The sequence below is a fragment of the Thamnophis sirtalis genome, unplaced genomic scaffold (genome assembly GCF_051295495.1).
Source record: "Thamnophis sirtalis isolate CommonGarterSnake01/CBP01778 unplaced genomic scaffold, rThaSir2_p1.2 scaffold_5, whole genome shotgun sequence".
Classification (NCBI taxonomy): Eukaryota; Metazoa; Chordata; class Lepidosauria; order Squamata; family Natricidae; genus Thamnophis; species Thamnophis sirtalis.
In genome coordinates, this window is record NW_028261385.1 from 64,046,764 (window position 1) to 64,063,929 (window position 17,166).

General features: G+C 41.0%; 1 protein-coding gene across 2 annotated transcripts; it reads right to left on the bottom strand.

The window, feature by feature from the left end:
- Positions 1-5,135: 5,135 nt before the first annotated feature.
- Positions 5,136-15,881, bottom strand: CTSL (cathepsin L). 2 transcript variants are annotated; one of them, XM_014068957.2, is made up of 8 exons: positions 15,747-15,881; positions 12,144-12,282; positions 11,629-11,751; positions 11,387-11,542; positions 10,933-11,157; positions 8,142-8,310; positions 6,795-6,915; positions 5,136-5,657 (listed from the first exon to the last, which is right to left on the bottom strand). In XM_014068957.2, exons 2-8 carry the CDS (start codon positions 12,270-12,272, stop codon positions 5,558-5,560), a joined length of 1,023 nt encoding a protein of 340 aa, XP_013924432.1. In that variant the 5' UTR covers positions 12,273-12,282; positions 15,747-15,881; the 3' UTR covers positions 5,136-5,557. The 2 variants fall into 2 exon arrangements, with proteins under 2 accessions (XP_013924432.1, XP_013924434.1); XM_014068959.2 differs by having other exon boundaries at positions 15,634-15,748.
- Positions 15,882-17,166: the final 1,285 nt, after the last annotated feature.

A 17,166-nucleotide genomic window follows, 5' to 3' on the forward strand; every position in this document is an offset into this window, starting at 1 on the left:
CAGTCTTTATGTGAACATGAGGGGCTAATTGAGATCAAAATATTTGTTTTCTGTGAGGAACTCAATGTTCAAGGTTTACTGCCCTTGGTACATGTTTTTTTTTAAAGGAAGAGGACTAAGTAAATCTATGTTTTGTCTAGTTCTTCTGTAATCAAACCTCCTTTCTTCCGGAGAAACAAAGAGGAACATTTATTTTGAAGACTCTCCTGGAGCAAAACTGTGGAATCTTAAAATTGCAGCAGAGTCCTTATACACAAGTCTGTTTTGCACTGACTATTCTCGTTATATCAGCAAAATTGTCTGTGACTAGTAATCAGCTGACTGTAGGTTGCCTGAAGCCTGAGTCTGCTGTGCCAAGCTATTGTAGATAGCTTGAGTCTTGCCAGAACAAGTTTTGCTAGAAGAAATGCAATTTGTACAAGACAGAGGATCTAGAAAGAGGGATTTAGGAGAAGTTGACAATGATGTCATTCAATTTTATTACAGTTGACTTGATTTGCTTAGTTTGAAAAATAGCCTCTAATTACTTCAGATAGTCTGATTCCCCCCTCCCCAATATCTTCCAGGCAAGTAAATAAAAATTTCAGGACAGCTAATATGATTATGCATGTACTGTAACTAGAAATCTTCTTCACTACAGCCTTAGCAATTTATTTCATTTGTGGGCCAAAGGGAGACTCTATTCCATTTTGATCTTCCATATTTCTTAATTTTTAAAAGATCTCATTATCTAATTTCCCCAGTCCGAATGCTTGATGTGTTTAGATTACAGTATCTAGAATTCCAAATCAGTATGCCCTACATATCCAATCCGAACAACGGAGGCACAACAGAATTTGCCATAATACATATTTTATGGATTATATTCATGCAACTCAATGCCTGGCCTGCAGAACAATGTTGATAGCTCTGACTCTGCTCGCCTTTAAAAAGACCCTTAACCAGCTGTGCTTGGTTATATATATATTAACCATTCTGTATTGATATTTGCAGAGCTAATTTTGACCCATAGGCTACTGGTCTGTATGTGTGCAGGTATATATTTGTGCATGTCTATATGTGTGTGCTCTTTTGTTTTTCCCAAGCTTTTTATATGTATTTATTTGCTCTTTTTAAAGGGTGGCACGGTGGCCTGTGGCAGGGGTCCCCTACCAGTGGTGAAATTCAAATTTTTTTTACTACCGGTTCTGTGGGCATGGCTTGGTGGGTGTGGCAGAGGAAGGATACTGCAAAATATAGAGCCAAGGTGGCGCAGTGGTTAAAATGCAGCACTGCAGGCTACTGCTAGATCAGCAGGTCAGCAGTTCAAATCTCACCGGCTCAGGGTTGACTCAGCCTTCCATCCTTCCGAGGTGGGTAAAATGAGGACCCAGATTGTTGGGGGCAATATGCTGACTCTCTGTAAACCGCTTAGAGAGGCCTGAAAGGCCTATGAAGCGGTATATAAGTCTACTGCTATTGCTATTGCTATTGCTAATAAAATCTCTATTCCCATCCCATTGCAGGGGAAGCATACTGCAAAATCCCTATTCCCTCCCCAATCCTGGGGGAAGGAAACAGGGTGGGTTCTGGCTGCTGCTACTGCTGGTTCACTCAGGGATGTGCTGCACATGTGTGTGCGCTTTGCATATGTGTGCACTTGATGCATGCTAGGTGCGCTTGATGTATGCTATGCATGCATGCACAGTACTAAAAAATGCACATGCGCAGAAGCCAAAAACAAAGATGGTGGTGCCCATGATGCCACCGAGACAACCAGTTCGGGGGCATGGCAGTCCTGGTTCACTGCCAGTTCTAGCGACTGAGGCCACTAAGTTACTACCTCTTCAGCCGAACCGGTAGGAATCCGCCTCTGGAAGAATATTGCAAAATCTCCATTCCCACCCCATTCTGGGGCTAGCCAGAGGTGGTATTTGCTGGTTCTCTGAACTACTCAAAATTTCCGCTACCAGTTCCCAGGACCTGTCAGAACCTGCTGAATTTCACCCCTGTCCCCTACCCTCAGATCGTGGTCCACTAACCGGGCCATGAGCCGTTGAGAACTGAGGCATGGAAGTGTTCCATTTGCGTGAGTAGCACACATGCCTGCTGCTTGCGCAAATGGAGCGGCATGCAAGCTTGCCTGTCACTCAAACAAAAACATCCCCCTCCCCCTCCCCACCAATCTGCAAAGCCAGAAAGGTTGGGAATTCTGGCCTATGGTGAAGACACTTGCCTCCCACTTGGAAGGTGGAGAGTTCAACTCTAGGTAGTGGCAGATATTTATCTCATAGGGCGTGAAGGAAAAATATCTGCTGGGAATTCCATGTGGTGTCAGAAAGAACATCCAGTCTGTAAACATTCAGCTCTTACCCAGTCACCCTTACCCAGAATTAAGGGATTATGGGGTCATAAAAAGGGAGGAGGGATGCAGTGGCTCAGTAGCTAATATGCTGAGCTTGTCGATGAGAAAGGTCTGCAGTTCGGTGGTTTGAATCCCTAGCGCCATGTAACAGAGTGAGCTCCTGTTACTTGTCCCAGCTTCTGCCAACCTAGCATTTCAAAAGCAAGTAGAAAAATAGGTGGGAATGTAACAGCGTTCTGGGCGCCTTCGGTGTTTAGTTATGCCGGCCATATGACCACGGAGATCTCTTTGGACAGCACTGGCTCTTTGGCTTTGAAATGGAGATGAGCACTGCCCCCTAGAGTCGGGAACGACTAGCACATTTGTGCGAGGGGAACCTTTACCTTACCTAAAAAGGGAGGGTTTTTTATTTGCTGTTTTTAAAGTTGTTAGCCACCCAGTTACAAGCAATATGATTTGAATAAGATACATTATTAAAACCAGCCTGCCAATATCCAAGGGGGAGGCAATTATAGCAGCAAAATTTCTTGCCCAGTGGATGTACCTGTAAAGAGATCGCCCTGAACCACTTCTCTGCCAATTACTGTTTAGCTTCCATCAGAAGTCTAGCAAGAAGGGAAAGGTGCCAAGATATCCTATTCCCAATCATATGCTATTGTGTTTGAAAACAAAACATGGGGCGAGGGCCAGGATACTTCATTTTGGAATGCATTCTCAGCACATTTAACCTCATCCTCTCCCATTTCAAAGTTGCCAGACTTCAGAAGTGTTCCATTTCCTGTTGCAGTCAAACCTTTGAAGCTTCAAATCTTTTTACAGAAAACAATATGCTTTCCTGTCACTGACATTCATGTGGGATGTTTTTGAGACAGTTTTGGCGATCTCAACAAATGGCTTGAAAAAGGATACAAGAAATCGAGGTTAATATTACAGTAACTCAACGTTGTACACAATTTAGGCTGCAGTTTTCCAGCCTGGAAAGGAAGTCCTGCTCAGGTAAGTGTGACCAATTTCTGAGTCAACAAGTTAGGGATCAGGTTGGCTTACTTCACAAGAACATAATGATCAACTTATTTATCACCAGTCAGGACAGTGGAAAACTTTGTTTACCAAGCCACTAGCAAAAACAAAGATAAGCTTTTAAGGGGCACAAGGATTAAGTCCAGACCTAATCTAAGAAATCTACAGAAAAAGAGTTTGCAGGGCCATTTGAGTCATATCTACTAAATTGTCATAGATCAGTTCTTCATACTTTCTCAGAATTCCAATTGTTTGTGTACCCATTATATATACAGTAGACAATGAATATACACTGATGTACCAATTCCCTTTAAAAAAGTTGAACATTGTTGTGGCCTGCCAGCGGCCAGCAGAGCTGGCAGCAGAGTCGGACAGTGAGGAGGTTGGAGAGGAACATGGGCCAATCCTGGAGGGTGGGAAAGGGCTCTGCATTGGAGGCAGAGTTGGGGGCCAAGGCTCTCTGGCAGTTCTCAGCTGCCTTTGGAGCTAGACAGCAGTGAGGCAGAGGAGCGGCTGGAGCCTGTTCCCAGTGTGCGCATGCAGAGATTTGCCAGAAGAAAAGAACAGCTAAGAAATCAGGGTCAACTTGGGAGTAAAGCCACAGGTGGATGGTGATTGGCCCCTCCCATAGGAAATAAAAAGAGTGAAAGGGGAGTGGCCTTTTGCAGGAAGCAATTTGTTTGTTTGTTTCAAGAGTGTGAAGATCTGTCCATGAATCTCAGAGAGACTCTGTGCCAAGTCTTTCTTTGCACAGGACTGCATTTGGAAAATATTTATATGGCAGCTTTCCAAGCTAGATAAGGTCTGTGATCATAACTTTACCTTTGAAAGACTGTTTACCAGGCCTTTGCTGAATGTGAATGAGGAATGCAAATTCATTTAATAGAAGGGGTATTGTCGGAACCAGGAATCTGCTTCATGCTTTTTGGGGAAGCCTAAAAAGGTCAGAACAAACATATGGTTCTCCCACTACTCTCAGCAACCCATTCAACTAAATCTCTTTTAGAGAAGCCTTTATTGACTTGCTATTTTCTTCCAAATAGACATGTATAAGATTGCATTGTCAAATCTTGAAACGCCCTGAACTCCTGAACACACTTTCATTTGTCCTGAAAACTGTTGCCATTGGAATTAGTTCGTTCTGATCCTTCACGTCAATCTTGACGCTTGAGGACTACCTGCACAGACCAGTAATGTTTTCTTGGCAACATTTGGTAAGAGATTGTGCCATGGCTTAAGTGAAAGGGACTGGCCCCAAATCACCCAGCTGTATTTGTGTCTAAACAGGAATAGTTCTCAGCGTCTCCTAGCCCCTGGTGCTGTGTTTTAAACCACAACACCAAACTGGCTCTCTTAGGGATGGCAAAGGGTGGCATTATAATTACACCCATATTGCCTGTTTTCGTCCCTGCCAATCTACTTTTGAAATCACCCATATCACCAACAGGCAATTCTTGATAAGTGCTTTTCTACACTTGAGCAAAGAAACTCCAATACAGCTAAATATTACTATTTGTATTTTGTTCATGTTTTCCCCAAAAGGATATTGGTGGTTGTATAAAACATGAGCCAAATAAAAGAGAGAATTTACTGAGATAAGAGAGAAAGGAGGAACATTCTCTTTTGCCTTCCTTTCAGAAAACCACTTTGCTTGGAAAATAACATCCAATAATAAACAAATTTAACCACTCCAGAAAATGACTGTCTCAACTGACCCAAAATGAAAAAAGGAAGTTTAATGAACAAATAAAACTCAAAGCTCATACAAAGATATTGAAATGTTTCGTATTTATTTCCGGGTGCTATAACACTTTGTGCAAGTTGCAGTTTTAAAAAATAAAATAGCTGGCTGCAAGCTATCAATATTACAAGCTTGGGCTCATAAGCAACATTTACATTGAAAGTTTTTTTTTTAAAAAAAGAAGGCTCTTGCCATCAAGTAAACATCAGATAGTTTCAAGGTAAAAAAAAAATTAAAATCACAACTTGGTTCTCAGAAGAAATTGATACAATCTAATATATTAGAAAACATGTGCAATTGTCAGTTCAAAATCCTTTCGATGCCAAAATACTTTGGTGGCTCCAGAATGTGCCAAGAGAGATCAACAAGCTGGAGTCCTTATTCCAGTGGTTCAATCTTTCTGTCAACCTAAGATGACTCTGGTTGTCCCAGGTGACCCCTTTTTTGCACCATTATACCAAGGGGTAACTAGCTGCTGTAGCTATTCCACAGTGGTTGTTTCGGTCTTTAGCCATGTATATATAGCCTTGGTTTCCCCATTTTTCACTCCAGCTGAAAAGAACAAGGTAAGAGGGTGTTAGGAATTCTTTCCACTCTGCCAAGATTTTTTTTTGTAATGCAGTAAGTGCATGTAACACACAAAAGTTATCGCGCAGTATTGTGACCTATACATCCAATATACCACCCTTTCAAAGGTTAGTAATATTTCCTGACCAATCTATACACTCACTTTCTTTTCATTGTTTTGCTAACGTGTATATCTCGTGCCTCTCCATCAGAAGTTCAAGGAAGCATACATAACATTCCCATGAATTGAAAGCCCAGCTCTCCCCAGTGCCAGCTCAGCACCATAACTACCATACTACATCTCTTTATGGATTTTAGTTATTTAAAAAGATGATCAACAATAAAAATTGAATGCAGTTTGTAGCTCAGTCGACTGCATTCACCCATAAATCAGTTGGTTTAGTTCACACATAAAATGGTTATGAAACTAATTGGCTGAACAATACAAATAAACTATATTTTCAGTGTGTGACATCATCATTGAAAAGCAGTCATTAGTCTGTTGAGATTTTTTTTAAAGCTAATGTTATTGTTTAGATTGTTAATTACCAGAATTTTACAACTATTTACATTAATACATGAATGGACCTACAATTTCCATCAGATCTAACAAGCAAGACCCATAATGGGACAGCTGGAGGGCACCAACTTGAAATTCAGCTTCAGATTTAACTTTTTCAGGATTCTACAATTGGTTGGAATGAAGGGAAAGGCAGTCCTTGTTTGGTGACCAATTGTTCAGCAGCCTTTTGAAGTTACAATTACACTGAATGCACATAACTTACAATGGTCACAGCATTCCATAGTTCCATGATCACCCATTGTAACCTTCACTGCTGGCTTCCAACAAGCAAAGCCAATTGGGAAGCTGGCAGGAAGTCATGGTCATGTGATGTTGTGCTTAACAACTACCTGCAATGACCACAACTGTTATTCTAAATCAATGTAGTCATGTCACTTTTATGGCCATATCACTTAGCAACAGATTTCCCCAATACAGTTAACTGAGGACTACCTATGTTTAATATTTCGTATACCTTACTGTTAGGAAACCCTGCATTTGAAAGAGGGAATGCAGAGAAAATTTGCGGAAAAACCCCCTCCTAAATATTTTAATCATACCTGTTTTTAACTATCCAATACTTCTTCCTGTTATCGTCATCTGTACCTTCATGACCATAGCCAACAACAAGAACACCATGATCCAGTTCTTCACTATTGCACTCTGGTTCATAGTAAACACCTAGAATTATAACAGTTGGTTAGCTTCCAAAAACCAATAACGTCTCTAGAAACTGGGTTCATACTAAGCCATTATGGACCTTCAACTTTGACTTAGATTGACATATCTACTCCCATGAAGTGTCTGGACCAAGGTTGATAAGATATATGTCCTAGTAGGCTATCTTTCAGTCCAACCCCAAATGATATATTCAATAATAAAGGCTAGCAAGTTTAGAGTTTAGATAAGTGTTTCTTCTAGTGAGCTATGCTTTTTCCAATTTATATGGTGTCCAACATTTGCTGAAAATAATAATGCCCAAACTAAATAGTGCCAGAGGAAGAAATAGGAACAAAACTTCAAAATCCATATACCATCTCAAAGTACAATCTCCTTTCACCTAACACAAAAAATTAGAGGAGGGAATTTTATTTTTAGGTATATTTATCGAAGGCAGAACCATCACAAAATGCATTTTGCAAAAAAGTTCAGCACAAAATTAAGCAAGCTTTGGATCCGCTGTAATCAAAGCTCCTCTAACATATGCAGATCTTTCTGGATAAGGGACTGTTAGCTCTTTCTGGAGTTTGGAGAAAATCAAGAAGCACAGTGGTGGTCCACCTTCCTATTCTTTGCATGGCAGAAGAGGCCCTTTCCTGATTGCTTGTCTACTGTAAAGCTTTGGGTAACAGTTAGTAAGAAATCTACACCAAGTTGAATGGATTCCTCAATAGTTACTGTCAAGCAAATTATGGGGTGTGGTGATGTTTTTTCATTAAGAAAAAAAGCAAACAGGAAATGTTCTGAACTCTATGGATACGGTGGTGTTACTCCTGACATAATTAGCAATTCTTCACAGTAGTTACAAGGGACACACAATACTCTGTACAGTTGTGCATGAACCATTCTGTACAAAGAATGGCTACTTTTAGATAATTCAAGCCTGAATTGAGGCATACATGGCGTGTGTGTGTGTGTGCGTGTGTTTGTGTGTGTGTATTTTGCTCCCATATCAAATGAATTGGGACTAGTAAAAGACTCTGGAACCTTCTAAATTATTTCCCATTTCATGCATACCTCCAATACTTTATTCCATAGTTTCCCAAACCTGAGCCTTCCTGAACTGCAGGACCGCAACTCCAAGTAATAGTGACAATGATAGTTGATATGGATGGGAATTTTAACCAGTGCATCTTGGGGACAGTAGAATAAATTCATTCAAATCCTATGTTTTCACACATCCTTACCAGATTCATAGAACTGGAAAGAGGAGTGGCTTGCATCAATAGCCACAGAGACTGGTCCTACTGCAGCCACTGCCTTCATCAAAGCTCTTTCCCGTCCTTCGGGGATGTCCACAAAGCCAGTATCATTAGCAGAGTTGTATTCAGGCTTATACAAACAATCTTCATCATCCTTAAAAGAAAAAAAATCAGTGCAGAAGTTAAGAGCTAAGCTCCATTTTTCAAGCTGTTAACTAGTTCTGCTATAAAACAAACAAAACGGATGCACACAAAATGTCTATTTCATACACCCAGAAGAAAAAAAAGTTATAAAAATTGCAGCAACATTGCAATTTTTCAAGCTATTTCACTTATAGAAGATAAGAATACAATAGATTAGGGGTATAACAAATGGATGCAAAATTTGTATTACAAATGCCCATTTTGTGTTTAAAGCAGTTATTTCACACTCAAAAGGAACTACTTGAACCAGAATGATTTAAACAAGTTTTTTTCCCAAATGTAAAAAAGGTCTTTTGAATTTGAAACGGTTTAAAATCAAGTGTTTTTATACCCAGCCCATTTAGAAGAAAAGTATGTATTTATTCAATTTCCGAACTGCTCATATGAAATATTTGAATATCCAAAGTCATGTAGCAATCTGAATCTAGGCCGAAGCCTAATCTGTAATCAAAGCCTACACATTAATCGCAATTCAGGCTCTGATCTACTCAAGCAAGGCCTGAAACAGCATCCAGATTGAAAGCTAACCAAGGATCAATTTTTGCTTTTGGCTCAACATGAAATAATTGTAAAAAATGAGATGCTCCCACTTCCCCTCATGAATGGTTGTGAGAGAGTGAATCAAAAGTTTCAAAGGGCTAAAGAAGATTCTGGCTTTTCTTACCCTGAATGCAAGGATTCCAATTTGGCCAGCCATTTTTTTAAACATGTAAAGAACAGAAAGGAGATAGCAGCTGGAAGACGGTTAGCAATTATGGCTGAATATGGCTTGCTTTAGGACATGCCTTATGTCTTTTGGCTACCATGATTCATATTAAGCCATATGAAGCTACCGATCTCTGGACTGCATACATAAGAAAAGGCAATGCGGCCTAAAACACCATAGAACTACTATCTTACTTCATCTGCAGATATTAATATCTTATTATCAAACGATGCTAGGGAGTCTTGTTTCTTTCTGGTCATTCTCATACTGCATGCAATATAAACACAAAATGCAGTAAAACTAAGAAAAGACTACGGGAAATATACATATAAATTAGCTCATCGCCCGTCAGGCCTGGGGATAAGGACTGTTACCCCGCCCGAATGTAGTATGCATGTTGTTTGCTATTTTATTATGTGTTGTAATCTCAATGTTGTATTCCCCCCTCCCTTGGTTTTCTGTGAGCCGCCCTGAGTCCCCTCAGGGAAAAGGGCGGCCTACAAATACAAATAAAACCAAACCAAACCAATCATCTCTAAATATAGCCCTGTCTTAATTTTCCATTGTGAATTTGAAATAGCCAAAAAGATTTTGCGGTAGTTATTTTCTTTGCTCGAGTAAGATGAACTGATTGTACCACAACATAAACTTCCTGGAACAATCCAGTTTACCAAATGTTCTATTTTCCAAACCAAATAGAAAAACAAGTTCTATGTCCAACCTAAAGGAGTTATTATTGTATTTATCAACCATTTCAATCATTCTGATTTGATAGTTGTTTCTAATCTGCCTTTGTGTGGATGACTACAAAATAATCAACAGGTTCTACCAACAGTTATGTGATGGTGGCGCAGTGGTTAAATGCAGCACTGCAGGCTACTGCTAGATCAGCAGTTCAGCGGTTCAAATCTCACCGGCTCAGGGTTGACTCAGCCTTCCATCCTTCCGAGGTGGGTAAAATGAGGACCCAGATTGTTGGGGGCAATATGCTGACTCTCTGTAAACCGCTTAGAGAGGGCTGAAAGCCCTATGAAGCGGTATATAAGTCTACTGCTATTGCTATTGCTGCTATTGCTGACTTATGTGTAAATCCGTTAAGAAATTGTGGGAGTTTAGCAGTCTCTAAAATCATGATAATCATTATTATACAAATCTTTTAAAAAATCTTCCTTTGATAATTTAAATATTCTGTAAAAAAAATTACTTATGTAATTTAGATTTTCTTTATCCCAAGTTTATTACTTTGTAAGTAATGTAACATGGAAATTTCTTCTATTTCCCCCACAACTACACTGTGAGGTGAGCTGACAATGAATGACGGCCCTAAATTCACCCAGCCAGCTATCATGGCAAAGGTGGGATTATTTCAAATGCTGTGGTGGTGCAGTGGTAGAATGCAGCATTGTAGGCTAACTCTGCTCACTGCCATCAGTTCAATTCTGATCATCTAAAGTTGACTCAGCCTTTCATTCTTCTGAGGTTGATAAAATGAGGAGCCAGAAATTGGGGGCAATATGTTGATTATGTAAACTGCTTAGAGGGGCATGTAAAGCACTATGAGGCGGTATAAGTCTAAGTCCTATTCCTATCTGCTAGACAGCTAGAGTACTGACCTCAGAAATGGGGGACAATAATTAAGACGGTTCTCTAAAATGGCATTCCTTGAATGAAAGGATCTTATGTCATTAATTTGGAATTATGTTCTCAGGTCAAATAAATCTGACAAGTGAATTTGACTAAAAAAAAAAAACCCAAGTGGAATTCACAAGTCAAGATGAACAGACATAATTCTGGTTTTGAAAGCTTTGTTTTCCTGATCAATGGCCTAAACAAAGGGAGATGACTTGATTCAATGTGACTTTTTACCTTTCCAATGTAAGGATACGATTCCTCGGAGTCAATGCCATTGTTATCCTTGATGTACTGGAAAGCCTGGTCCATGAGTCCTCCATTACAGCCCTGGTTTCCTTCTGGCCGAGAACAGTCGACCAGATTTTGTTCACTCAAAGAAACCAGCTTGCCAGTTTTGCGGAAGTGCTGTCCTTCAAGAGAACCAGTTGTACTGAATGCCCAGCATGATCCACACTGACCCTGAGGTGAAATGGAACACGCATTTAATTTTTTTTAAATTAAACATTTGTGATGTAATGCACTTATTGCTATATAGTCTCTTGTAGAACTGGTCCAGTTCCTCATTTGAATTATTTTTTTTCTCCTTACTCTTCTAGTTGTAGAACATCTGTTCAGAATAATATTTCAAGGGCTATCATAAATTTTATTCTAATGATATTAAGGCAATTAAAATAAGGAAGGCACCTACCTGATCCTTTACTGGTGTTACGTAACCCTTCTCCCTCCAGTCAACCGATTTTGGAACCTCCAAGTAGTTTGGCTCAAGAAATTGTGATCCTTTATATTTCTTTTGAGATCGAGATTGTTTAAAGCCATTCATCACTTGCCTAAATTCTTCATTAGTCTGTAGAAAGAGGAGATTCATCAGGGTGACATGCAAACAATTTATTCAAGAAAGAAAAACAGCCTTGCAATTTTGACCATCCATACCATGTCTCCGAAATGATTCATTCCTAGTCTGTAACTGTGTTTGCCAAGACTGTGATCCAGGTTGTGCAACTGAATCATTTTCAGATTCTTCTCCCAGATCATCCTCCTCCAGCCTTCTTCCTTCTAGGAATGAGGAAATGCACAGAATTTTATTGCTAGGATTTTCTAGTAAGTGTATTAATTTAACTTGGAAATTACATCAAATCAAGCTGCTGTTCTTTTTACTTTTATATCTCTAATATTCTATTCTACCTCCAAAAGTAGAATATCATTTATCAATCAATTACCATTTATCAATTTAAATTATTGCAGAAACTTTGCTCCAAAACTATAATTACCTCAACCACATTTTGATAATTTAGCCCAGACACCAAATCACCATATTTTTAAAAATGTATGTGTAACGGTGCCTAATTAACTATTTCTAATGCCTGACTCTTTTTGCAAGAAAGACATGTTTTATATCTTATCAATTACCAAAGCAATCATGCTCTTGAGTCCTAGGAGAGGCTCACCTCATGATACTTCTTGCTGTGCCATGTTTTCCAGTTCAACCAGTGATTGTCTAAAGCAGGATCTAAACCTGGAGCAGCAAAGGAGACCCCCAAACTGCACAGGGCCAAAATGCACAGATAGATCTTCATTATGAAATGTCTAAAAAGAGTGTGAAAAAAATTGTCCAATTAGAAAACAAAGATCTCCCCCAGATTACATGAGATGGGAATAAACATACAAGCTCTCTTCCATCATCCTGATAGAGACAAACCAGGCAGGCATTAAATTTGTGCCAAAGCAGAATAGCTTAGTATAGTTTGTGAACACAGCCACAAAGGAGCTACTGCCTGCACTCATGAATGTGGAACCAAACAATGACTATGAAAATTTAGTTGAAATGCTGCTGGCTCCTATCCCATACCACTAATTTGATTTTATGTAGGTACTTTACAATTTGACAATGACAACAACAAATAATTAAGAGCAGCAATACATAAAGCAACTTGTTTATTGACTGGTTTTAATTCTTGTACAATACCTATCATCATTGCTATGAGTTGAGTGGCAATAATAAACAAACAAGAAAACTACATTAAAAAAAACCCCAACAATGAATCACGTTTAGCTGAAGCACCATTAATGCATATCTAGTCGAAATGATATAATTATTGTAATTGTATTATCTTTTCTCAAAGTGCTCAAAGGTAGGTTCTGAGGGGAGGGGTCCAAATTTTATCCTTGCAGCCACTTTATAAGAAAGTTACTGTGGAAGATCACTGGCTCACAGGGAGCTCAAAGTGAGGAAGCGTCAAATGACACTTTTAAATCATAGTTAAATTGTTTATTTGTGGAATAAAAGTGGATCAGGGAAGTGATCCACCTTAAATTCCTCATAATTGCAATTCCATTGCCAAAAAGTAAAGATAAAATCTCTTTCAGGTGTGACTTGATTCCTGTGGCCTACAGGGACATATCCACATGGAGGTGTTTTGCCAACAAAATAGAAGTGATTTGCCCCTAATCTCTCATGGTTTATTTTTATCAAATTCATATAACCGCCCATGTCACAAAACAAATGACTCTCAGTGGTGTTCAACAAAGCTAAAAAAAACAATAATTAATATAAATAACAATTATTAGAAAGTACTGAAACTATAAAAACAAAGCTTAAAAAAAAGAAACAATGGGTGAGGAAATGTTAATAACCATGGAACCACCTCACTCATTCACCACTTCCCTGAGGTCCTCAGATCTGCACAACCAGTTCTGGAGGGATTTTCATAAAGTCAAGCATGATTCTCTCCAGCCTGGTTTACCTCAGGGGGATGTTCTATTTGTTTTCTACTTCCTAGTCAACAGTCTCCCCTCCAAGTATTAACCAGATTCAATTCTGCTTAGCTCTTCAAGATAGGTAATGATCCACTGAAGAACAGGGATATTTTAGTAGCAAAATCTTGCTCTTTTCAGAATAACAACTCCAAATGTAGTTAAAGATTACAATACCCTTTCCCTTGAACTAACATGGAGTGGGCTACTATACTTTCTGTACAATAAGAAAAGTGTATCTTTAGAGCTATGTCTTGGCTTTGAAACCTAGGTTGAGTGTGTGTAGCAATATAGCTAAATGGACAGAGGGAAAACATATTTTGTTACACTCTCCCCAAATTTAAATAACAGGGCTAACAATATTATTAACCTGCTTCCTCTCCCTCCTTAGTTGCAAGAGGTGTAATACTACAGTCCTTAACATTGGAAAGAGATGGAGATAGAAAAGGAGAACTAATTCTAACATTCTGAGACTTGGAACTAAGGTGACCACAGATCGTATACTGCTATCACTGCTTTTCATTTATCCCCCATTTCCCTTTCTTTCACCACTTCAGTCAATTGGAGAATTCAACTAGTGCTAATAGACATCCTTAATAGATACCTGTCAATTTGACAGATGTAGCAAAACCAATCAATTCAGAATCCGATTACCCAATTATAGGTACCCTTGACTTATGACTGCAATTAGCCCAAAATTTATGTTGCTAAGTGAAAATTTGTTAACTGAGTTTTGCCCCATTTTACAACATTTCTTGCCACAGTTGCTAAGTGAATCCCCGCAGCTGATAAGATAGTAAGGCGGTTGTTAAGCAAATACGGCTTCGCTGTTGACTTGTCAGAAGGTCACAAAAAGGGATCCCATGACCCTGGGATGTTGCAAATGGTCATAAGTGTGACCCAGTTGCCAAGCATCTGAATTTTGATCACATGATTATGAGAATGCTGCAAAGGTTGTGGCCATGAAAAATGGTCCCTTTGAACGGCCACTAAATGAACTGTTGTAAGTCAGGACAACCTGTATACCAGTACTAACTAGACTATTTGTCCAGCCTTTTTGCTCCATCCACCCTTTTCATCAGATGGATCCCTCCCTCCGTTCTTGCTACCAGCGGGAAAGAGAGGAAACCTTGTAGCAAATTTCCCACATCGCCGATACGATGCGCAAACCCTTTTTGTAAAGGGCGAGAGTGAGAAGCCCTCCTTAAGGGCATTAAATGACTCATCTTGCCATATTCCAGGAATCACTTCCGCTGTACTGATTCCCAGCCGGGGGCGGAGATGCGGGGCCTCCTCCTGGGACTGGGGAGGAGGGGGCGCTTGCGGGCACGTGACCTGTCTCCAGTAAACAGATACCCGAGCCCTCCCTCTCCAGGCGCCGCCGGGCAAGGCGAGAGAAAGGCCCGGGGTATGCAAGATACACGAGTTTCGGAAGTGGGAAGGTGTGGGGGCAACTGTTTCAAGCCGACGGGGAGCTTTCCTGAGGAAAGTCGGGAACCAAGTCCTGATCGAGGGTAAAAGGCAAACAGGGGAGAGGGAGGAAGAGAGTCGCGAAAAAAGAGCGAGGACGACGCAGGACCGGCACATTCCTCCACGCCCGGGACTCGCGCCAGTCTCTTAGCTTTCGTAAACAGCGACCCAAAAACAGGCGCGCCCTCGTTGCCCTCGGCTCGGAAGGGCGAGAAAACAAATCGCGTTCGAACCGGTCCCGGCAGCCAAAGCAAAGGAGGTTTTTTTTGTACGATGGTCCTCCCCGCTTCCTATGGCAAGAACAGCCGACCGGCAGCTTTTTGTTTTTCTTCTGCGATCGTGGAGGGGGGGGGGTCTCCAAAGCAGAGAGAGCGCTTTACCTAATCGAAGACCCACCAGGCTCCCCCAAACGTTTGCTTCGCTGGAATCGATGCGGAACTTCCCGCTTCTAAGCGATGGATAGATCTTAGATCGATCGTCCTTTCCCCCCTTTCTTCTTTTTATAAACGATTCAAGGAGGCGAGTCATTTATAAATCCCACTTCGATCCCCCCACCCCCACCCTAAATCTCCATTCCGTGAGTTAGGCAGAGAGAGAAAAAATGACCCCAAGTCACCCAGCCGGCTTTGATGCTTAAAAGATTCCCGGCGCCAGAAAAGGCCGAGAGATGAAACCGGTGTAAAAGAAAGGAGACCGAGACGCTCTCTGGCATACCCCAATTCCGCGGTCAGGACCAAAGAATTCAGAAGCGCTGCTGGAGACGGAGCTCTCTCGCTCTCTTCCCTTTCCCCAGAAAGGTTGGAAACCCCTACAGGCACCGGCCTTACCTGTAACAGCGACCAAGATCCCCTCTTCGCCCTCTCTGACTGTCTCCGGGCCGGGGTCTTCGCTCTAAGTCTCCTCAGCCTGGAGCGGCCCGGCCCCCTTCTGGACCGCGGATTGGCTACCAAGGCCCGAGGGCGGAGCCAGGACTAATCCGCGAAAAAGCGTGACTCCCGATCCCGTGATGCCCAGATGTACTCGGACCTGTTGGGGATTGGGGGGGGGGAAGGGGGAGATGCTGGGACGTGACGGGGGTGAGGTGGGGGGAAGGTGGAAGCTCTGGAGAGGGAAAAATCTGCTGGAGAGGCGGCGTCCCCAACTGAACAGCTGAATCTCAGCGCTCCCTCTTGGAAACAAAATGATGCAAGCTGACCTTGCAGAGCAATTGGTGGAAAACATCTGAGTGGCTCACCCTCCCCCACTGTAAAATTGAGACCATTTCCTTCCCGAGATGCTAGAAAATGAGGAGCTCCCTTCTCAACCCCTTGGTTTCCTAGGCTGGGGAGGAGGGGGCTTGGGAGTCCTAACGAAATTTTTACCGGCCCGTAAGGTTCTACATCGTCTTTATGTTCAGATCATCTCTTTACAAACCGGGCTTGTTTCCTCTTAGTTCAGGGGTATCCAAACTTGGGAACTTTAAGACTTGTGGACTTCAACTCCCAGAATTCCCCAGCTGGCTCTGATGCCAGTGGCAACCTCTGGTGTTAAATTACATAATGCAGAGGGTTTTTTAAAAAAATAAAATGGAGTAAATGCATGCGGGTCATTCATAAGGGAGAGAAGAAAAGTGCTGGGTTGTTGTGTGTGTCGTCCCCCCCCCCCCAAAAGCTACTTCACATGTTCTGACAGTTTGCAGGCTCTGGATCCCTTAAATGTTACCTTTTGGGACCCAGAAAGGGTCCACCTTATCACCCACCCTGGACCCATTGTGATGAGCCATTAAAACCTGGTTCTGTTCCTAGACCTTGGATTACATGGAATGATAGTTCCTTTGTGTAATGTTCTCTGGTTTTTTTAAAAGCAGCTCCCCCCCCCCCATGGTACATTTTTTACTGTCTTTTTTAAAACTGCAATTTGAAAGATGGTTATACATTTTATAAATGACCAAATATGCAGGAACAAAATGTGGTTAATCTTCTAAAGCAAGTAACACATTTTGCTACCTGAGATTAAAATCAGGATTATGCTTTTTTCCAAGATAAGCCTGGATTTGCATATTATGCTAAACTTTGATGTGATGTTTAGTTTGAGGCTCCAGAGTTCTGCAAACCCTTCAAATTGTACTTCATGCAAACTATGTAAAACCACCCATTCTCAAATTGATGACTGTAAGATTACAATATCAAACCTACTCCTGAGTAGACATTGTGCTGTAATTCTGCAGTCCAATTTGATATTTAAATTTTTGGTTTTTTAAAAAAAGTT

Coding starts and splice junctions, on each gene's coding strand:
- CTSL (XM_014068957.2), bottom strand. CDS start 12,272: ATGAAGATCTATCTGTGCATTTTGGCCCTGTGCAGTTTGGGGGTCTCC. Junction 11,543..11,628: donor TGAATCATTTCGGAGACATG/GTATGGATGGTC, acceptor CTCTTTCTACAG/ACTAATGAAGAATTTAGGCA. Junction 6,916..8,141: donor TTTCCAGTTCTATGAATCTG/GTAAGGATGTGT, acceptor TTATAATTCTAG/GTGTTTACTATGAACCAGAG.